Source organism: Cetorhinus maximus, chromosome 2, assembly GCF_964194155.1.
Source record: "Cetorhinus maximus chromosome 2, sCetMax3.hap1.1, whole genome shotgun sequence".
In the NCBI taxonomy this organism is placed as follows: Eukaryota; Metazoa; Chordata; class Chondrichthyes; order Lamniformes; family Cetorhinidae; genus Cetorhinus; species Cetorhinus maximus.
Genome location: NC_135880.1, coordinates 74,672,329 through 74,691,108, shown reverse-complemented (window position 1 = coordinate 74,691,108; position 18,780 = coordinate 74,672,329). Strand labels below are relative to the sequence as shown.

Here is an 18,780-nt window from a genome sequence, read left to right as displayed (position 1 = left end):
CTGGGGGGGCTGCAGTTTTCTTGCCTTTCATGCAACATTCTTGGGCTGGAAGCACTGAGAGGTGTGCACATGGCTTCACTTTAAATATGGCACCCAGCATGATGAAGCGGTGAGGTGATGGCGTGGCGGGCGAATGAGAACTCGCCTGCCATGGAAACGATGTGTCTCCTGGGAATCCATAATTAATGCGGTGAGTTTGGGATGATACGGCATGAGAAGCCACCATAGCGGCTGGTGGGTAAAACATCCTTTTTACCCACCCGCTCCTGCACTTAGTGCAAACCTGAGACAATTCCACCTGTAGAACAGAGTAGAGGCGCAAGCTCTTATTTTAGATTTAAATTTGAAAAAGGAGTAACAAGAAAAATGTGCTAATTAAAAAGGGAAACTGATAAACATATTCAAAATATTCTTTGAAAATTTTTCAACCACCATCTTAGTTTGTTCACTAAACTGTGAATTTAGGACTGAAAACAAGACACATAACATAAAGCTATTAAAAGAAATCATCAAAATGGAAAAATGTTATTAAACTTACTTATAAATAGTTTATTCCATATTTGAAAAGCTTGTAACATTATTTCTGTAAGAGGCCTGTAACATGACATGACCTGAACTTGGAGTTTATGCAGGTTCCCATAACCATTAATTAATAAAAAGACGCAAACTAGTGAAGTACAGTACCAGCTTATGATTTTGTTTTTGTCAGCAAGACCAGACATTCACACAGCATGTAATACTTCCTCTTTGATGCTCCTCAATTCTGGTGCACCAATGTGAAATTACTGAAAATGTAAATCACTGGGACAACAAATTTTCAAACACGGAAAATGACTGGAATTTGTTTTTTTTTAATGCAGAAGACAAGGTAAAGCATGAATGCCAACCTCTTGAGGTAACTTTCCTGAAAATCAACATAGGCTACAATAATCAAAATATTTTTTTCCAACAGCAAAAGCTGAAACCCAACTGTAGACCAGTGAGGTAGCAGAAACTGGGTGCTGAATTTTCCACTCCTGCAAGCAGTGGGAATCTTGGTACATGGGGGCATTTAATTTGGTGGGAGGCAAAAAATCTGTTTCCTGACGGCGGGATAAACTGTAGGAATTTGGTCTCCCGACTTTCAAGGTGGGTTAAAAGCAGGTCGACTTTCTTGACGAACATTGTCAAGAATCCATTTGCATGTATTAGCATCTCATTCATTAAATTAAGTTAATTAATAGGCCACCTCACCGGAATTAAGCTCCCCCTCCAAATTACATTCCCCACTAGCAAGAATTTAGAACATTTAGATTTACAACCGTATATCAGTGGCATGCACATGGCAAGCTTCACCTCTTCCATGACATTGAGGTCCATAAATGTTGCTTTCTCCTCCCTGGGGTCCTCGCATAACTTCACTCACATTGAGACACTTTAGCAAACGCTGTGACAAGGCTGGACAAAAAAGGCAGGCGAAGGCTGGGGGGGGTGTGGGGGGAGGGGTGGTACGGTAGAAGTGTGGAGCGAAGGCTGGAGGTGGGAGGCACACTTGCGGAGTAAGGGTTGGGAGAGTGCCAGGGGGAGGAGCAGCAATGTCAGGCAAAAGATATGGGGGGGTGGGGGGAGTGTCTTAGGGGGCATGGTCGGTGGTATCGATGGTAGAGTCCTGGAGGGAGAATTCAGGGTACTGCTGATAGGAGGGAACAGTCACAGTCAGAGGGGAGAGTGGGATGTGGTGTGGTGGCAGGTCCTGGATGAGAATCTGGTAGGTGAAAGTCTCATCGGGTGGTTTAAGGAAGGGCACAAGACAGGTGGCTCGGATAACAAGAGAGGATAGAATCAGGGTGGGCATGGGGATGGTACGGATGTCAGCTCTGAGGGAGGAAAGCCATGTGGTGGTGGATCGTATTAGGATCCAGAATAACAGGGGGGAGGTTCAAGGGTGACAGAGGGGAGTGGAAGTTGGTGACAGGGTGAGGGTAGAAGGTGGTGGAGCAAGTTTGAAAGGTGATGCACACCATTTTTCTAAACTGACCCTTGACCACACAGTAAGTCAATCAGTGAGATCCCTCAAGTTGGGAGGATGGACTGTTTGAATGGCTAGAGTTCAAAGTCAGCACGTGGTCGACTAAAGGGACACCCTAATAATTATGAGGCAACTGGATGTCAAAGATGCTCACTTGTGCTCTTCTCTCTATGGTGGCACACATTGCAGCAAGTATGCAAGCCCGCATTGCAGCAGGTTTATTTCTGATTCATGGATCTCATAACATCGAGATCCCAACAAGATATGAAGCTGCCATGCATTTGCCATCGGCTGCAGTCAGAGGCAGGGATGAAAGGAAGGAGGGAGGTGGAATGCTTCCAAGGGGCACAGCTGGTGGAGGGCAGCCAAGTCACAACTCCAAACCTCCATCCTTCCTGATGAAGGCTGATGGATAACAAAGGATCATATGGTTAGCCTTTCTATGCTGCCAAGGCAATGATCTCTCTTTAGAGTTTCAGGGTAGTGGAGACAAGTGGAAAAGTGTCTGCTTGAGGGCTCTTGCACATGGCTCTCATTACCCTGGTCAAAGAGCAATGTCATCATACATATTCATGTATGAACAGGAGGAACACCCATCTCTGGTCTTCCAGGACGTCCTTTACCTGGAAGAGGTGGGGTGGGGATGCTATGTCTAGACAGAGGCCAGGTGAAGAGCATAGCATTTGCCTGCTGTCTTTGAGATGGAAGGAAACCTGTAAAGGTCATGCTGACATAATGTATCACTTCAATTCATTCACACATCCACTGAGGAGTCGATGATGCAGGCTGCAGGCAACCCTGCATTTGTAGCGGCTCACATCCAAATGGAGAAGGAGGGCCATTGCAGGTTGGCACAGGGCCAGGAGGAGCAAGGGCCTCAGCAGCAAGAGTCAACGGGGCCTCTATAAAGTCAAGAGGCTGGCAAACATGGACCACTGCGATGGCGAGCATTGGCCTGACCACGGGTGTACTTCCGGCGGCGCTCTTATTTAGAGATGAGCGAAAGCCAATGCTGGAGGCATCCTCTTATGTCCCAGGATGTGATTGCTCATAGCTGCCAGCTTCTGCAGTAAGAGCTGCAGCACAAGGACTCTGGAGGATTAGAGTGGAGTTCCTGGCCTGCAATGAGTGAATGTTTGTCCAGGTGCCCTTTAAATATGGCATCAAGGCCTTTGACCCCATGAGGTAACGCTGATGTGGGCGACTTCCTGCCCATGCCCCCCACAAGATTTGCTGAGCTCCTCATGGATGCATGATTAATAAGTGGAAGATTGCGTGTGTTGACCCACCCTGCCCAGTGGGAACCAGGTGCATTTTCCCATTTGCAACCAGACTTAGTTTCAGAATGGAAAATTCCACCCTAGGACAGTGTGGCATTTAGCCTCAATGGGAATTCAACAGTGAGGTACAGGCGCACAAGAATATTTATTTTTATTAAAAATAAATATTTGTTGAAGTAAGAGGTTTTTAATGTTCGTCAGAGTCCTGGTGAACATTATTTTTTAAAATGTACACATAAAGGGAGTACAGCACAAGAATTTTTGTGATGCATTACCCTCTGTAATATCACCCATTTCACACAGGAAGAGTATTGGGAATGGAGCTGAAAGTGAGTGTTGTTTCTTCAGGCCCAGGTAATAAAATAGCATATCATCCAACAGACCTTGAATAATTCCTGGGAGTTCCATTTGTTTGATTATAACTTGACATTTATTCAGCCAAGACTGGTGTTTTATGGACAACAAAGCTGGAGAGCACATAGCCAATGACCAGCTGCAGAACTTCTCCATAAAACTATAATTGGAACAGGCGGACTATTAACTCTAATCTCAACAACCCACCCAATCAAAAGTCTGAGCAATCCATAGTGCAAGCTCTAAAATATCAGAAACTGATATGGCAAAAAATAAGTTGCACTTTTCAGCTATATTTTACCTGGGATAACTGACATGGCCAATGCTTAGAAGCTCCTAAAATTGTACATCATTTATCATAGTCATATTATAGCATTAAGCTGATATTGTTTTTTGATAATTGCTAACCTTTTGACAGCATCTTTCTTCTGGCTATCTATGGTGCTCCACCATTTTGAGAAGAATGAAATTTCAGACCAGATAAATTTCCTGCGAACATCTTCTTGTAGCTTCACCACCATGTTGTTCAGGATATGTTGGGTCTGATCTCTGTAGTATTCATCAAATGTTTTCAGCCAACCTGGCAACAATTAATAACATGAATCTTAAAATGTTATTAATTTCAATTCAGCATCATTCAAAAGTTCTGCATATTTACTAATATCCTTAACATTTTATAAGCTTTACTGATAGGGGCACATGGTCAGAGAGGGCAGACTTCAGCCTGAGTAAGTATATTTAGGAATTTGGTTCAAGGTAGGAATTCAATGCATAGCGGGAAAGGGGTGCCTTAGGTAAGGTCCACTGGAAGAACTAAAGTGTGCTGAGTGAGGAGTTCGGTGAAGGATGGGGGTAATTTTGCCTCTATTTTTTTTCAGCCTCCAGTATTTAATTTCCACTTTAGTGCAGCAAAAGGAAAGATAAACCAGTAACTGGTATTATTAGTTTTATCAGTATTGTAAGTACTGTATTGTTTTATCAGTATTGTAAATTTTACTGGCAGTGCCGAAACCCATTGGGAGGGTAGGCTTTATTAATTATAATTAATTAATTAGCAATTATTAATTAATTAACATATATTGGAGGTGGCAGGACAGGTGATATGCTGCGATTGCAGGATGTAGGAGATCATGGATACTGGTGTCATCCAGGGCAAACACATCTGCAGTAAGTGTTTGCGGCTGCAGGAACTTTGGCTCTGAGTTATTGAGCTAGAGGCTGAGCTGCAGCTGCAGTGCATACCAGGGAGGGAGAAAGTTACCTGGACACTTTATTCCAGGAGTCAGTCCCACCCCTTAGGATAGAGTCTTCTGATTTGGTCAGTGGTCAGGGACAGGAGGGTGTGACTGCAAGTGAAGCAAGTAAGGGGGCCCAGAGGGCAGGAGTGCAGGAGCCTTGGCCCTTGGAATTGTCCAACAAGTTTGAAGTTTTTTCAGCTTGTTTGGGTGAGAGTGGAGACTATAGGGTGGATGAGCTAATTAGCCATGGCACCGTTGTACAGGAGGCCATTCAAGTGGGGGGAGTTACAAGGAATGTGGTGGTAGTAGCAGACAGTATAGTCAGAGGGATTGACACTGTTCTCTGTAGCAAAGAGCATGAGTCTAGACGGCTGTGTTGCCTGCCTGGTACTAGGGTTCGTGACATCTACTCGGGGCTGGAGAAGAACTTGCCATGGGAGGGGGAAGACCCAATCATCATGGTCCATGTTGGTACCAATGACATAGGCAGGACAAAGGAGGTTCTGCATAGTCATTATGAGGAGCTTGACGCCAAATTAAGAAGCAGAACCACAAACGTCATAATCTCGGGATTGTTACCTAAACCATGTGCAAACTGGCATAGGACAAATCAGATTAGGGAGATGAATGCATGGCTCAAAGCCTGGTGTGGGAGAAGTGGGTTCTGGTTCGTGGGGCACTAGGAACAATACTGGGGAAGCGGGATATGTACCATTGGGACGGTCTACACCTGAACTGTGCTGGGATCAGTGTCCTTGAGAGCCACATAACTAGGAAAGTAGAGAGTGTTTTAAAATAAGTAGTGGTGGCAAGGGTACAAATTTGGGAAGATGTGGTCAATCAAATAGTAGAGGCACGGCAAAAGAGGAAGGTATTATTACGGGAAATGAGAAACAGACCATGACAGGAAGGGATAGAGAGTACAAATCTAACAGTAAATCAACAGATGAGACTAGAGGTTATAAAAAGAATAAAAGGATAAAACTAAAGGCTCTGTATCTGAATACACGAAGCATTCAAAACAAAACAGATGAACTGAGAGCGCACATAGAAATAAATAAGTACGATTTGCCAGCCATTACAGGGACATGGCTGCAAGAGGACATGGATTGGGACCTGAATATTAAAGGGTATAGGACATTTATGAAGGAGAGGAAGTGTGGAAAAGGTGGAGGGGTGGCTCTGTTAGTTAATGACGGTATTAGCATAATAGAGAGGGATGACCCAAGGATGTGGAAACGGTTTGGGTAAAGATGAGAAATGGTAAAGGCAAGGAGTCACATATAGGAGTCGTGTAACTACGTGGTAGGATGGAGTATAAAGGAAGAAATAATTGGAGTTCGTTAGAAAGGCACAGCGATAATCATGGGAGCTTTTAATCTAACTATAGACTGGAAAGTCAGCTGGACAAATGTAGCCTAGGTGAGGAGTTCATAGAATGTTTCCAGGATAGTTTCTTAGAACAGCATATTCTGGAGCTAACCAGGCTGCAGGCTATACTAGACCTGGTATTATGCAACAGGATGGGATTAATTAATGACCTCATAATGAAGGCACCCCTAGGTAGCAGCAGCCATAATTTAATTGAATTTTATATTCAGTTTGATGAAGAGAGGAGTGGGTCCGAAACTATGTTTTTAAACTTAAATAAGGGCAATTATGAGGGCATGAAAGCAGAGCTGGCTAAAGTGAATTACGGGATGGATCAATAGAGATGCAGTGCTAAACATTTAAGGGGATATTCCAGAACGCACAGAATAGATACATTCCAAGGAGAAAAAGTCCAAGGGACGGACACACCATCTGTGGTTAACTAGAAAGGTTAAAGGTAGTATTGTCATGAAGCTATTAATGTATATATTGCTATTGGAAATTATTTTTTTAAAATAGAGGTTTAGTCTGTGGGTGTGTCTATGTGTGTTTTAACTGAATTAAAGCCAGCTAGTCTGAATGCTTTGATGTATAGTAGTTTTCAAATGTAAACACAGAGGTAGAGGACATTAATATTTTGTTGAATAAAGCATTCAAAGACTGGGGGTGAAATCTTGCACCTAACTAGGATAGACCAAGCAATGTTTATATTATGAATAAAATTGGTACCATGAAAGGGGTTTTATTGTTAGAAGAGGTGGAGTTCAAATTGCCTGATGATACAATGAGAACTTACATTCAAAGAGAAGTGCTGGGTATAACAGAAAGCAGTTGTGTGTGCAGGGCAGAGACATGTAACATCAAAGCAGCTGTAAGCCTACAACCATCTGGAAAGGAACCAAAGTGAAAGGAATCTCATTTTGAATTTGTAAGGTGAAAATGCTTTGCTTGGTGTCTGCTTAAAGTCTATGGGCTGTTGTTGCCTTAGTGGAGATTAGTTAGGGAATTTGTTAAAAGTTATGATAGTAGTAATTTGCAGAACTTGTGTAAATTAATCAATGTCTCATGTAGTTTGATATAAAAACCTCTCGAGAACTGGTGGTCTTATTCCTGAATTTAGAGCTGCATCTCAAACATACCAATTGAAAATATAGGTTATGACAGTTGTTTAAAATTTCCCTCTGGGATTTTAAATAACTCAGCCTTTATCAAATGCTATGTCATAACAGTATCAAACTTAAAGAAAGAGTATATAATTGTGCAAAGAAAGGTGGAAGGCCAGAAGATTGTGCAGAATATAAGGAACAACAAAGGATGACTAAAAGATTAATGAGGGAAAAATTAGAGTACGAGAGAAAGATAGCCAGAAATATAAAAACAGATAGTAAGAGTTTCTATAAATATATTGTCCTGAAGCTATTAATGTATATATTATTGGAAAATATTTTTCTTTTAAAATAGAGGTTTAGTCTGTGAGTGTGTCTTAATTGGATTAAAGCCAGCTAGTCTGGGTGCTTTGATGTGCACTAGTTTTGATATGTAACAGAGATAACGTGCATTTGCATTTTTTGAACAGAGCATTCAAGAAGTGGGGTGAAAACTGACACCTATATAGCAGATACCAAGCAATATGTTTATATTATATTTATATTACTAATAAAATTGGTACTAAGAAAGGGGCTTTATTGTTAGGAAAGGCTGGTGATACAATGAGAATTTACATTCAAGGGCAGTGGTAGGTATAACTTCAGCAGTTTTCGGGTGTGCAGAGCAGAGGCAATGTGAGATCAGAAGGCAGCTGTAAGCCTCCAACGTCTCCACAGGAACCAAAGTGAAAAGAACCTCATTTTGAATTCGTAAGGTGAAAATGCTTTGCCCGGTGTTTGGTTAAGTCTATGGGCTGCTGTTGCCTTAATGGAGATTACTTTAGGAATTTGTTAAAAGTTATGAAAGTAGTGATTTGTAGACATGTGTATATATATTTTAACCTGTGTAAATTAATAAAATGTTTTATTTAGTTTAATGTAAAACCTCGAGAACTAGTGGTCTGATTCCTGAATTTAGAGTCGCATCTCAAATATAACACTTAAAATTATAGGTTATGACAGTTGTTTAAAGTTTCCCTCTGGGAATTTTAAATAACTCAGTTTTACCAACTGCATTGGTCATAACAATATAAAAAAGAAACAAGTTGACAAAGTGAGACTTGGTCCTATAGAAAGTGAGCCTGGAGGATTGGTAATAAAAAACAAAGAAATGGCATATGAATTGAACAGGTACTTTGCATCAGTCTTCATTATAGACGATACAAGTGACATCCTAGAAGCAGCTATAAATCAGGAAATGGAAGGTAAGGAGGAACTCAGGAAAAATAAAATCACCAGAGAAATGGTACTGCATAAATTGTTGGAGCTACAGGCTGACAAGTGCCAGGGTCCTAATGGACTTCATCCTAAGGTCTTAAAAGAAGTGGTTAGTGAGATAGTTGATGCATTGGTTTTAGTTTTCCAATACTCCCTAGATTTGGGGAAGGTCACATTAGATTGGAAGATAGCAAATGTAACTCCATTATTCAAAAAGGGAGGAAGACAGAAAGTGGGAAACTACAGACTGGTTAGTTTAATATCTGTCGTAGGGAAAATGTCAGAAGCTATTATTAGAGAAGTGAAAAAAGGGCACTTGGATAAATTCAAGGTAATCAGGCAAAGTCAATATGGTTTTGTGAAAGGGAAATCATGTTTAATCAACTTATTGGAGTTCTTTAAGGAAGTAACATGTGCTGTGGATAAAGAGGAACCGGTGGGTTTACTGCACTTAGATTTCCAGAAGTCATTTGATAAAGTGCCACATCAAAGGCTAATGTGGAAAATAAAAGCTCATGTATGGGGGGTAACATTTTGGCATGGATAGAAGATTGGCTGGCTAACAGGAAGCAGAGAGTAGGCATAAATGGGTCTTTTACAGGTTGACAAGATGTAATGAGTAGTGTGCCACAGAGATCAGTGATGGGACCTCAACTGTTTACAATTTATATAAATGACTTGGATGAAGGGATGCATGGGATGGTTACCAAATTTGCTGATGACACAAAGATAGATAGGAAAGTAAGTTGTGAAGAGGACATAAGGAGGCTACAAAAACATATAGGGCAGAATTTTCTGCCTGTCGGGCGGGCGGAGCGGGAGCAGGAGCAGGCACAGGCAGGAGCGGGCACAGGCAGGCGCGGACCCGATTGTCACCCGCGATCGGGTCCGTGCCGCCATTTTACGCGGGCAGGCCAATTAAGGCCAGCCCAGCGTGAATCACGGCTCCCAAGGACAGCGGGAGTGGGCGGGCGGCAGCAGGACTGCAATGACCGCCGGGTCCAATGGCAGCCTGTTTTAAAAAAGTTGCTGCAGCCTTGCAAATCATGGCCAGTGGAAGGGCTCCCCAGAGTGCTGCTGGTGAGCAGGCCAGCCAGGGGGTAGGGCAGGGGGGCACTGTGCCCCTCGTTTTTCTGATGATTGCCTTGCTGCTCTCCTCAAGGAGGCGGCAGTACGGCGGGAGGTCCTCGTACCCCAGGGCAGGAGGAGGAGGCCTCCCCCACATGACCAAACGTGCCTGGGAGGAGGTGGCGGAGGTGGTGAGCTCCCGCGACATGGTGCGGCGCACCTGGACCCAGTGTCGCAAGCGCTTCAATGACCTGTTGCGCTCGGGAAGGGTGAGGACCATGTTGGCATTGGTCACTTAACTCAGCAGGTTGGTTCCCCCCCTGGAGCCCCCGCTCCCCCAAATCTGAATGTAGTGACTGCATTGAATCATTGACGGCATGTGTCCTTCGCTGGGTGGGCCAGCAGATGTTGCCCATGCTGAGGTCACCCTGAGAGGGTGGTGAAGAGATGGGTTCTGTCCCCGCAGCATTTGGTACACTGAGACCCACATTATTGTTTTGGGGGCAACCTGGAGGAGCTGCACCTAGGCGCAGTGCTGGAACTCCAGGACATGTCAAAGTCAGGGTGATGACATACTGGGAGGGGAGCTTCAAGGTGGCGTGGCACCAATCGATCTGCTGTCCTCTGCGCTCCACGTGCTTGCGCCTCCTCGCTATGGAAGGTTAGACCGTGTGGTGCCTCATGTGATGTAGGCAACATTTGGCCAAGGGAGTGGGGAGGGGTGGGGGGGAGGGGGGAGAGGCCTAGCATCTTTGTGTGAGTGTTCGGCAGCAGTGTTGTGAAGAGGCACTGGAGCCCTACAATGTCCCACTCTGATTGGGGTGGGCCGTCCCCAAAGAGAATCCAGGTACAAGTAGCACTAATCAATGCTCTACTTTCCTTTTCAGGAGAAGAATGCACATAATGCCACCAAGTGGGTGAGGACTGGCAGCGGCGCAGCACAGTTGGCAATTCTCAGCCGCTTCGAGCAGGAAGACCTAGATTTGGAGAGGCGCCATGCGCCCAGGTCCACTGGTGTCAGTGAGGCTGGGGCGCCACAGGCAGGTATGTATGCCCAGCAGTGAGGTCACCATTGTTCTCCCAACAGCCATGGCAGTGCTGAATGTTCAGTGATTGAAGTTTGCAACATGGCTTGACCATTGCTTATGCAAGGATGAGCGCATAATGATCCGGGGGATAGGTATGCACATTGACATTGTCTCCACGTTAACTGATCCAATGTCCTTGTTCTTCCTTTCAGCATCAGCGGAGCAGGGCCGGGAAGAGGAGCAGCAGGGGCCCCCCTCTCACACCTGAGGGCCCTAAAGTCTCACCAGCGTCACACCATCTCTGCCAGGCAGGCACCAACGCAGATACTAGCACCTCGGTGGGAATTAGAACATCGGCTAGTGTCCCGGGGCACAGCAGTGTGGGCACTTCACAGGCAGAGACAGAGAGTGCCCATGGTGCCAGCAGTCGGAGGACTGCAGGGGACCAGGCACATGCTCAGTCGGTGCCCGATGATGTGCCTCTGGAGTCATCCGCGATGCAGCAAACACAGGAAATGCGGCCGAGTGTGCGAAAGCATCTGAGGGAGATACATGACGCTATGCTTGGCTTGGTGTCCGTGGTGGAGGAGACTACATGGACTATTGCCGAAGCAATGAGCCTCATGGCCGAGCTCCATGCGTCCTCCATGGAGAGAGTGGCAACTCTCATGGAGAGGCTCCTCCAGGAGACCAATCAAGGCTTCCTGGGGATGTGCTCAGACCAGCAAGCCTTCACATCGGCATTGACCTCAGCTGGTCATTGCCAATGTGGGAGATGGTCTGGGCACCAAGTTTCCCAGTTCGGTGCCCATCCATCCATAGTGAGCAGGGAGGTCTGAAGCGACCTCACATTGGCGCAGCAGCTGCCTGTCGTCTCTGCAGGCTCCTCTCAGGGTGCTCTGGATGAGGGCAGCAGCTCCTCTGCCCCTCTGCCAATGACCGTTGCATCTGGTGAGGCTGCAATGACTGGGGAGATGCCAGCTGTGGAACTGGCAGCTCCCTTCCAGGCGGGGCCAGCACAGGCTCCATGGACCAGAGGGTGACCGCCAAGGTCATCGAGGCCAACAGGACAGCAAAGTGAGCAGGCTGTCTCAGATGCCACTCCCAGCGAGGGGTCAGCACCAAGACATAGCACCCAAAAACATAAACAAAAGACACTTTAGGCACACCACAGGTTTATCACTGGTGCTTTTGTGTTGGTCCGCAGTGAGGTCTTCATGAGTTGGTGTGATTTTTAACATGTGACATTTTGACATTTTGTTTTCTTAAGTTCCTTTGGGTGTAATATTAAATTCAGACATGTCACCATAGCTGAGGGTGCCTCTTTTCTTCTGCAGGTGGATGGTTTCCAAAAACGTGATGAGTGTTTTGTGGGACATTCAGCTTTATTAACAAGGCCCTTAGTTAATGTTCCTAACCAGGCAGATTTGGCACTTAGGTATCTAGTATGAAGCCTGCAGCCCAGACTTGCCCTGGTGGTCCATATGTGGTGTGCTAGCTGAAGGTTCATTGGATTAAAACCTCCCGGGTGTCCCTGCCTCCCTGGAGTATGCCCGGGTCAGCGTCTACCCCCTCAGCATTTCCTTGTGCTTGCTCATCCTCAGACTCACTCCTGAGCTCATCGTGTGCAGCCGCAGCTACTGCGTCTACGTCTTCATCGTCCACAGCATCCCCCCTTTCCAATGCAAGATTGTGGAGAGCGCAGCATGTAACCAATAGCGACACATGATCTGGGGGGTACTGGAGTGCAGCCCCTGATCGGTCCAGGCATCGGGAGCGCATCTTGAGAAGACCAGTGGCTCTCTCCACCACAGCCCTTGTGGAGGCATGGTCTCTATTGTGCCTCTGCTCAGCTTCTGTTCTTGGATGGCTGAGGGGTGTCATGAGCCATCTTCTGACGGGATAGCCCTTGTCACCCAGCAGCCATCCATCAAGCCAGGCTGGAGCAGTGAAGAGCCCCAGCACCTGGGAATGTCTGAGGATGTAGGTGTCATGGGACCTGCCTTGCTACCTTGCAGAGACTTGTAGAATCACCATCCTTTGATCACACACTATCTGCATGTTCATGGAGTGGAAGCCCTTCCTGTTGGCAAAGGCACCGGGCTCACCCTGCTAGCGTCTTGATGGCCACATGTGTGCAGTCTATTGCACCCTGGACGCGGGGGAAGCCAGCAATCACCACAAAGCCTCTGGCTCGCTGTGTCTGGCTTGCCTGGTCCCAACGGAAGTGGATGAAGGTCAATGCACGCCTGAACAGAGCATCTGTACCTGCTTGACACAAGTGTTGACAGCTGATTGGGAGACATCACAAAGATCAACAGCCGACCCTTGGAAGGAGCCAGAGGCATGGAGGTTGAGGGAAGCTGTGACCTTTAGAGCCACTGGCATGGGGTGTCCACCCACACGGTTAGCGGAGATCTCAGGCCCAATCATCTGACAGATATAGTTGACTGTCTCCCTTGAGAGACGGAGCCTCCTTCAGCACTGCACCTCAGATATATTGAGGTAGCTGCTTCGCCGCCTGTATACCCTGGCAGCAGGATAGTGGCATCTTCTGCGGTCCCTTCCGCCTTGGACTACCTCTTGGCCCTGCGCCCCTTGTGCCTGCGTCTGTCCTCCCAAAGGTGGCTCCCCTGGAGGCTTAATGTGCACTCCTGGCCTCCTTCTCCTTCTAGCCCTCCCTTTCTCCTCAAAGGAGATGCCTCCAGTGGAAAGTTCAGCTCCCATTCCCAGGCTAAGGGAAGGCTTCCTGAAATCTGCAGGCCCAAAAATGATTCCTCACTGCAGAGTGCTGACCTGAAGGTTGTGAGTCCAGACCAAGCAGCTGGTATGCGTTTTGAAGTATTGTAGATCACACAGGCAAGTGTCAGTAACTTTGAGAAAACAATATTTGATAGAGCACACTCGCGACCCCACTGAGGCCTCTTATCCCACCCGTGGATGAGGTTTAAACAAATGTGTCCTACCCACCTGCCCGTTGCGCCCATACGCCAACCAGAAGATTGCATGGGCGCCGAAAAATCGCCATCGATTGGCACCTCAAAGGCCTTAAGTGGCCCCTTAATTTATGGAGGGCGCACATCGGAGATCAACGCACGCCCGCCCAACGAAATATCGCGATAGCACGCGGTGATGTCAGGATGCTCGCCCAATGTCACCACGCGTCATTTTAGATGCAGGCATGGGGGGCCCGCCCCCGCACGCCAACGGGAAAATTCCGGCCATAGATAGGTTAAGTGAGTGGGAAAAGATCTAGCAAATGGAGTATAATGGCCCGTTAAGGCCATTAAGTAATCAATTAACTTAAATGTTTCGCTGGCTGTCCGACCTAACGGTTGGCGGGCAGGAGAAAAGACCAAGCGGCCATTGCATTTTTTTGGAAATCTCAGCCACGGCGGGATGAGCTTTCCAAAAGCAAATAAAAACAAAATACTTATAATTTTTCATTAACATGAGGGGACATGTTTCATGACATTGTTATTTTTTAAATTATTTTTTTCATATCTCTTCATCTCTCTGAGGCAACACTGTGCCTCAGGGAAATTATGAAGTGCTCACTTGCACACATGCACGAAGTTTGTACTTGGCCCGCTCACCCTCCTACCCCACCCTCCCGGACAGGCAACACTCATCACTGCCACTCGCGTTTCATTTGGGCAGGCCTTAATTGGCCGCCAGCATGAAACCATGGCCCAGTGCCAATCGCGGGTGGGGTCAGCTCCCCAACCGCCCCTGCCCAACTCTGCCGAGCCCGCCCGCCAAGGGCAAGTTTCTGCCCCGTATCACAACATGTCTCATGCAGTGCAAATATTGAAAACAATTTGGACAATATAGTGAATTAGTGAATTAATTGTGTATCTAAACACTGTAAAAGTGACAGTAAAAATCTCAGTAATCTGGCACAGAAAGCAAAGTTGCACATCAAAGCTCACCCTGTAATCCCAGCAAACAGGAACTGTAATCACCATTGACTTCAAATAAGAAAAGAAAATTATGCAAAGCTACCAATATACTCTTCCCAGTGCTTTTATTGGCAACATACATCACTCACTTCGGCCCACAAAGATCAGTTCACGGCAGACATCTGTTCAGGTCAATTACCCTTCATCAGTTTTAAAATGACCTGAAACCTTCGGCAGAACCTTTTGCTCTGAATTTTAAGTACGGTGGCAGGCAAGGAAGTGCGTGTGATTCCCACTGGGCGGGGGGCAGTCAGCAACAACTAAGCAGGCATGATCTTGCACTGTTCAGCTCATTACTTATGCATCCATGCAGAGCACAGTGAATCTTGTGGTGCGGGTAGGCAGAAAGTTGCCCTCCTTGCCATTACCTCATGGGCTCGAAGGTCCGGGTGCTATATTTAAAGGGCACCTGGACAGGTTCCCTCCCTTCCTTCCTTAACCTGCCTCCCAGGTCCAGCCTCTGCTCCCCCCTTCCAGCCTATTTTCTTCCAGCCTTCACGCAGGTTGTGCCACTGGCACCCGATATGAGTGAAGTTATGAGCAATCCCCAAGAAGGCTGTCTACACTGTCTACTGACCTCAAAGTCATGGAAGAGGTGAAGCTCGCCAGGTGCACACTACTAATATACAGTTGTAAAACTGAACGTTCTAATTTCCCGTTGGTGGGAATTTGGCAAGGGAACTTAATACCTGCAAGGTGACCTTTTAATGAGCATGCATGTCATGCTAATGCATGTAAAAGGGCTTTCCAATATTATCAGGAAGCTCCACCTGCCTTTAAAGTCCCGAGAACAGAATTCCAACAGTTCATCCTGCCATCGGGAAACTGACGTTTGGCCTCACAATAAATTAAGTTCCCAAGCCCGCCACACTTCCTGCTGCTGGTGGGACCGGAAGATTCTGCCCCTTAATTCTGCTTCTCTCTTCACTGATACTGCCCAACCTGCTGAATATTTCCACCATTTTTCATTTCATTTTTCAGATTTCCAGCATCTGTATTACTTGGCTTTTGAAAAACTATTTGTATGTGAGGTCTTCAACCATTACATTCATTGTTCTCAAAAGGTTAATTACAAGGAAACTTTTTGTAGAATTTTAATCTAAAGCATACAGATTATGCCCACCCTATAAACCGGGATTATGATCGGCGTTTTGGAATTTCGCAGTAGCATTGTAAGCAAGTTCTATAACAAATCTGTCTGGTTATGCAGCTATCCCAATATAATACTTCTAAAATATTATATTGAAAACAGAGCTAACCTAGTACATATACTTTTTAGTGTGACACATCTAGATGCAGAGTAAAGCTCCATTGGCTCTTACCCCAGCAATGTGCTGCAGCCAGCCTAACTCAAATGAGCATCCCCTCAGGCACCATTGAGACAATCTTTCCACTTCCCACACTACCCAACCTCAGGCCTGCCAGAGTGCTAATTAGGGCATCATTAGGCAACTGCAAACGTCCAAGTCCAACAGAAACAGGGCTGAGACTGCCCAAACCCCTTTCACGGGAGGACCCTTATGGCCAACAGACGGAGGGGGAGTTTCACCTCAACAGTTTGAATTTTGATGGCAGATCCCAGAAATGAAAAGTCAATAGCTAAGCCACAACACCACCCAGTTCTGCAATAGCACATCGTAACACCTTGCTGCCTTGTCACCTCGCCAGGTGAGTGAGGCAACTAGGTATAATATGCTAAAACTGCTAGACTGAGCATATCAATACCTATTGCTTGCATTCAGAATTATGCCAGTTGACACTAATCTTCTAATCCCATTGATCACAAGAATCATAGAATAATAGAATGACGCAGCACAGAGGGAAGACATTCAGCCAACAGTGCCTGTGCCATCTCTTTGATTGAGCCATCTAATTCTCTGCAGCTACAGTTTTGATCTCCTTACCCAAGAAGAACTTGCCATAGAAGAAGTTCAATGAAGATTCGCTAGGCTGACTCCTGGGATAAGAAGATTATGCTATCAGGAGGGATTGAGTGGAATAGCCCTAAATTCCCTAGAGTTCAGAAGAATGACAGGTGACATTATTGAAACATAAAATTCTTAGGAGAATGAACAGAGGAGAAGCTAGGAGGATGTTTCCCCTGGGTGGGGAGTATAGAAATAGGAGTCACAGTCTCAGAATAATGGGTCAGTCATTTCAGACTGAGATGTGGAGAAATTTCTTCAAAGGGTAAATTAAAGGGTGAATTCACTCAAAGGGAAAATTCTCCACTGCAAACAACAGTGAATTCTCAGTCATTGAGTACACTCAAGTCAAAGAATTACAGATCTTTGGATACTAAGGAAATGAAGGGGCATCTGGATAGTTTGAGAAGGTGTAGCTCATGTGGCAAATCAGCCATGATCTAACTGAATGGCAGAGCAGGCTCAAGGAGCCGAATTAACTACTCCTGCTCTTATTTCTTATGGCCTCAGAATGTCCCAAAGCACTTCTGAAGTGCAGTCACACTGCTGTTGTGTAAGAAACTCAGCAGTCACTTTGTAACAGCAAAGCCCCACAAGCAGCAATGTGATAATGAGCAGATAATCTGTTTTAGTGTTCTTGATTGAGGGATGAACAGGATACCAGTGATGCCCCTGCTATTCTTTGAGGTTGTACAAGGGTATCTTTTACATCCACCTCAGTCCTGGTGAGGTTTCCACTGCATTATGAATCGAAATGTAAATTCAGTGGCTGCTATATCAAATATTTCTATTTTGTATATTCATGAATAATTTGGTCTCCCCATTTCCACTCCTCTTCTGATTCATTACTGGATGTTTCTTGTCATTTGGCTGAACCAGTCTATGTTAGCCTTGAGCATCCAAGGAGGTAAATAATCCTAATAGTATTTACTCATCTTGTTTCCATATCCCTTCAAGCCTTTTCCTAAATTCACCTAAGAATTCCCATCTCAAATGCTGACCTAATTTCTGCCCCATTCATCAAATCTGCAAGTCTCACAAATAGCTGTGCAAAAGGAATTTTGTATGGCCTCTGTTGTAAAGTGTTTATATACAATCCAGTATCTATAACTCCTCATTCTTGATTCCTTAATTATTGAGAACAGTCTGCTTCGATCTACCCTGTCCATTCTTTTCATAATTTTAAACTTTTCTATTATATTTGCCTGTAATCTGCATTGCTGTAGAAAATCCCTAATTTTTCAAGTCTTTTTTCATATTTGTACTTTCTTATGCAAGGCAACAACCTAATAAATCTGTATGGTAGTTATTAGATTTGATCCGCATGGCACACATCATCTGCCATGTCATAACACTCCACCAAAGTCCAAGTCGCGGCAGGTGCTTCGATGTACCATGGTTCTGCTGCAGTCTGAGGCCACCACATGGGCATCATCAGCCACATCCTCTGTGGGTAGCCCTTGTCCCTGAGGAGCCAACCCTGCAGCCTCTCTGTACCCTGGAAGATGTCAGGGATCTGAGACCTGCTAAGGATGTAGGAGTCGTGGATGCTCCCTGGGAATCGTGCACAGACCTGCAGGATGTGTTTGTGGTGGTCACCCTTGCAGTTGATGTAGTTGACTGCCTGTACCCACAGAGATCCAGTCCTATGTGAGTGCAGTCAATGGCAACCTGTGCCTGTGGAAAACTGAGATCTGCGCAAATCCCAACGCTCTGGCTTCCTGGCTTTCCTGGTCCCGGGCGAAATGCACAAAGTTCTGTGCCTTCGCAAAGATGGTGTCCGTGACCTCCTGGATGTACTTGTGCATGGAGGCTTGTGAAATCCCGCACAGGTCACCTATGGAGCCCTGGAAGGGGCCACTGGCGTAAAAATTGAGCGCCGTGGTCACTTTCATGGTCACTGGCAGTGAATGCCCTCAATGTCCCCGTGGGCCAAATCCTGCAGCAGGTGGCATATATGACCAACCAGTTCCTGAGACATGCACAGTCTTCAGCGACACTGGTTCTCAGTCACCTGCAGGAATGCAAGCACTGTCTATAGACCCTGGGTCTAGCAAGGTGCCTATGAGCGATGGCTTGCTGTGGATCTTCAGCTGCATGCGTAGCAGGCCCTGCCGTCCCTTCAACTTGAGGTAGATGCTCCTCCCTTTGCCGAGCCAGGCACCTCCGCTGCTTTCTTCTTC

The 18,780-nt window shown here is 46.0% G+C and overlaps 1 protein-coding gene across 4 annotated transcripts in view; it reads right to left on the bottom strand.

Moving 5' to 3' along the window:
• Positions 1–18,780, bottom strand: part of man2a1 (mannosidase, alpha, class 2A, member 1) — a 273,921-nt gene that overhangs the window by 210,540 nt on the left and 44,601 nt on the right. For all 4 annotated transcript variants that reach the window (XM_078566067.1, XM_078566076.1, XM_078566084.1 and 1 more), the window contains one exon: positions 4,051–4,222. In XM_078566067.1, coding sequence (XP_078422193.1) covers positions 4,051–4,222 — 172 coding nt within the window. The remainder of the gene's footprint in view (positions 1–4,050; positions 4,223–18,780) is intronic.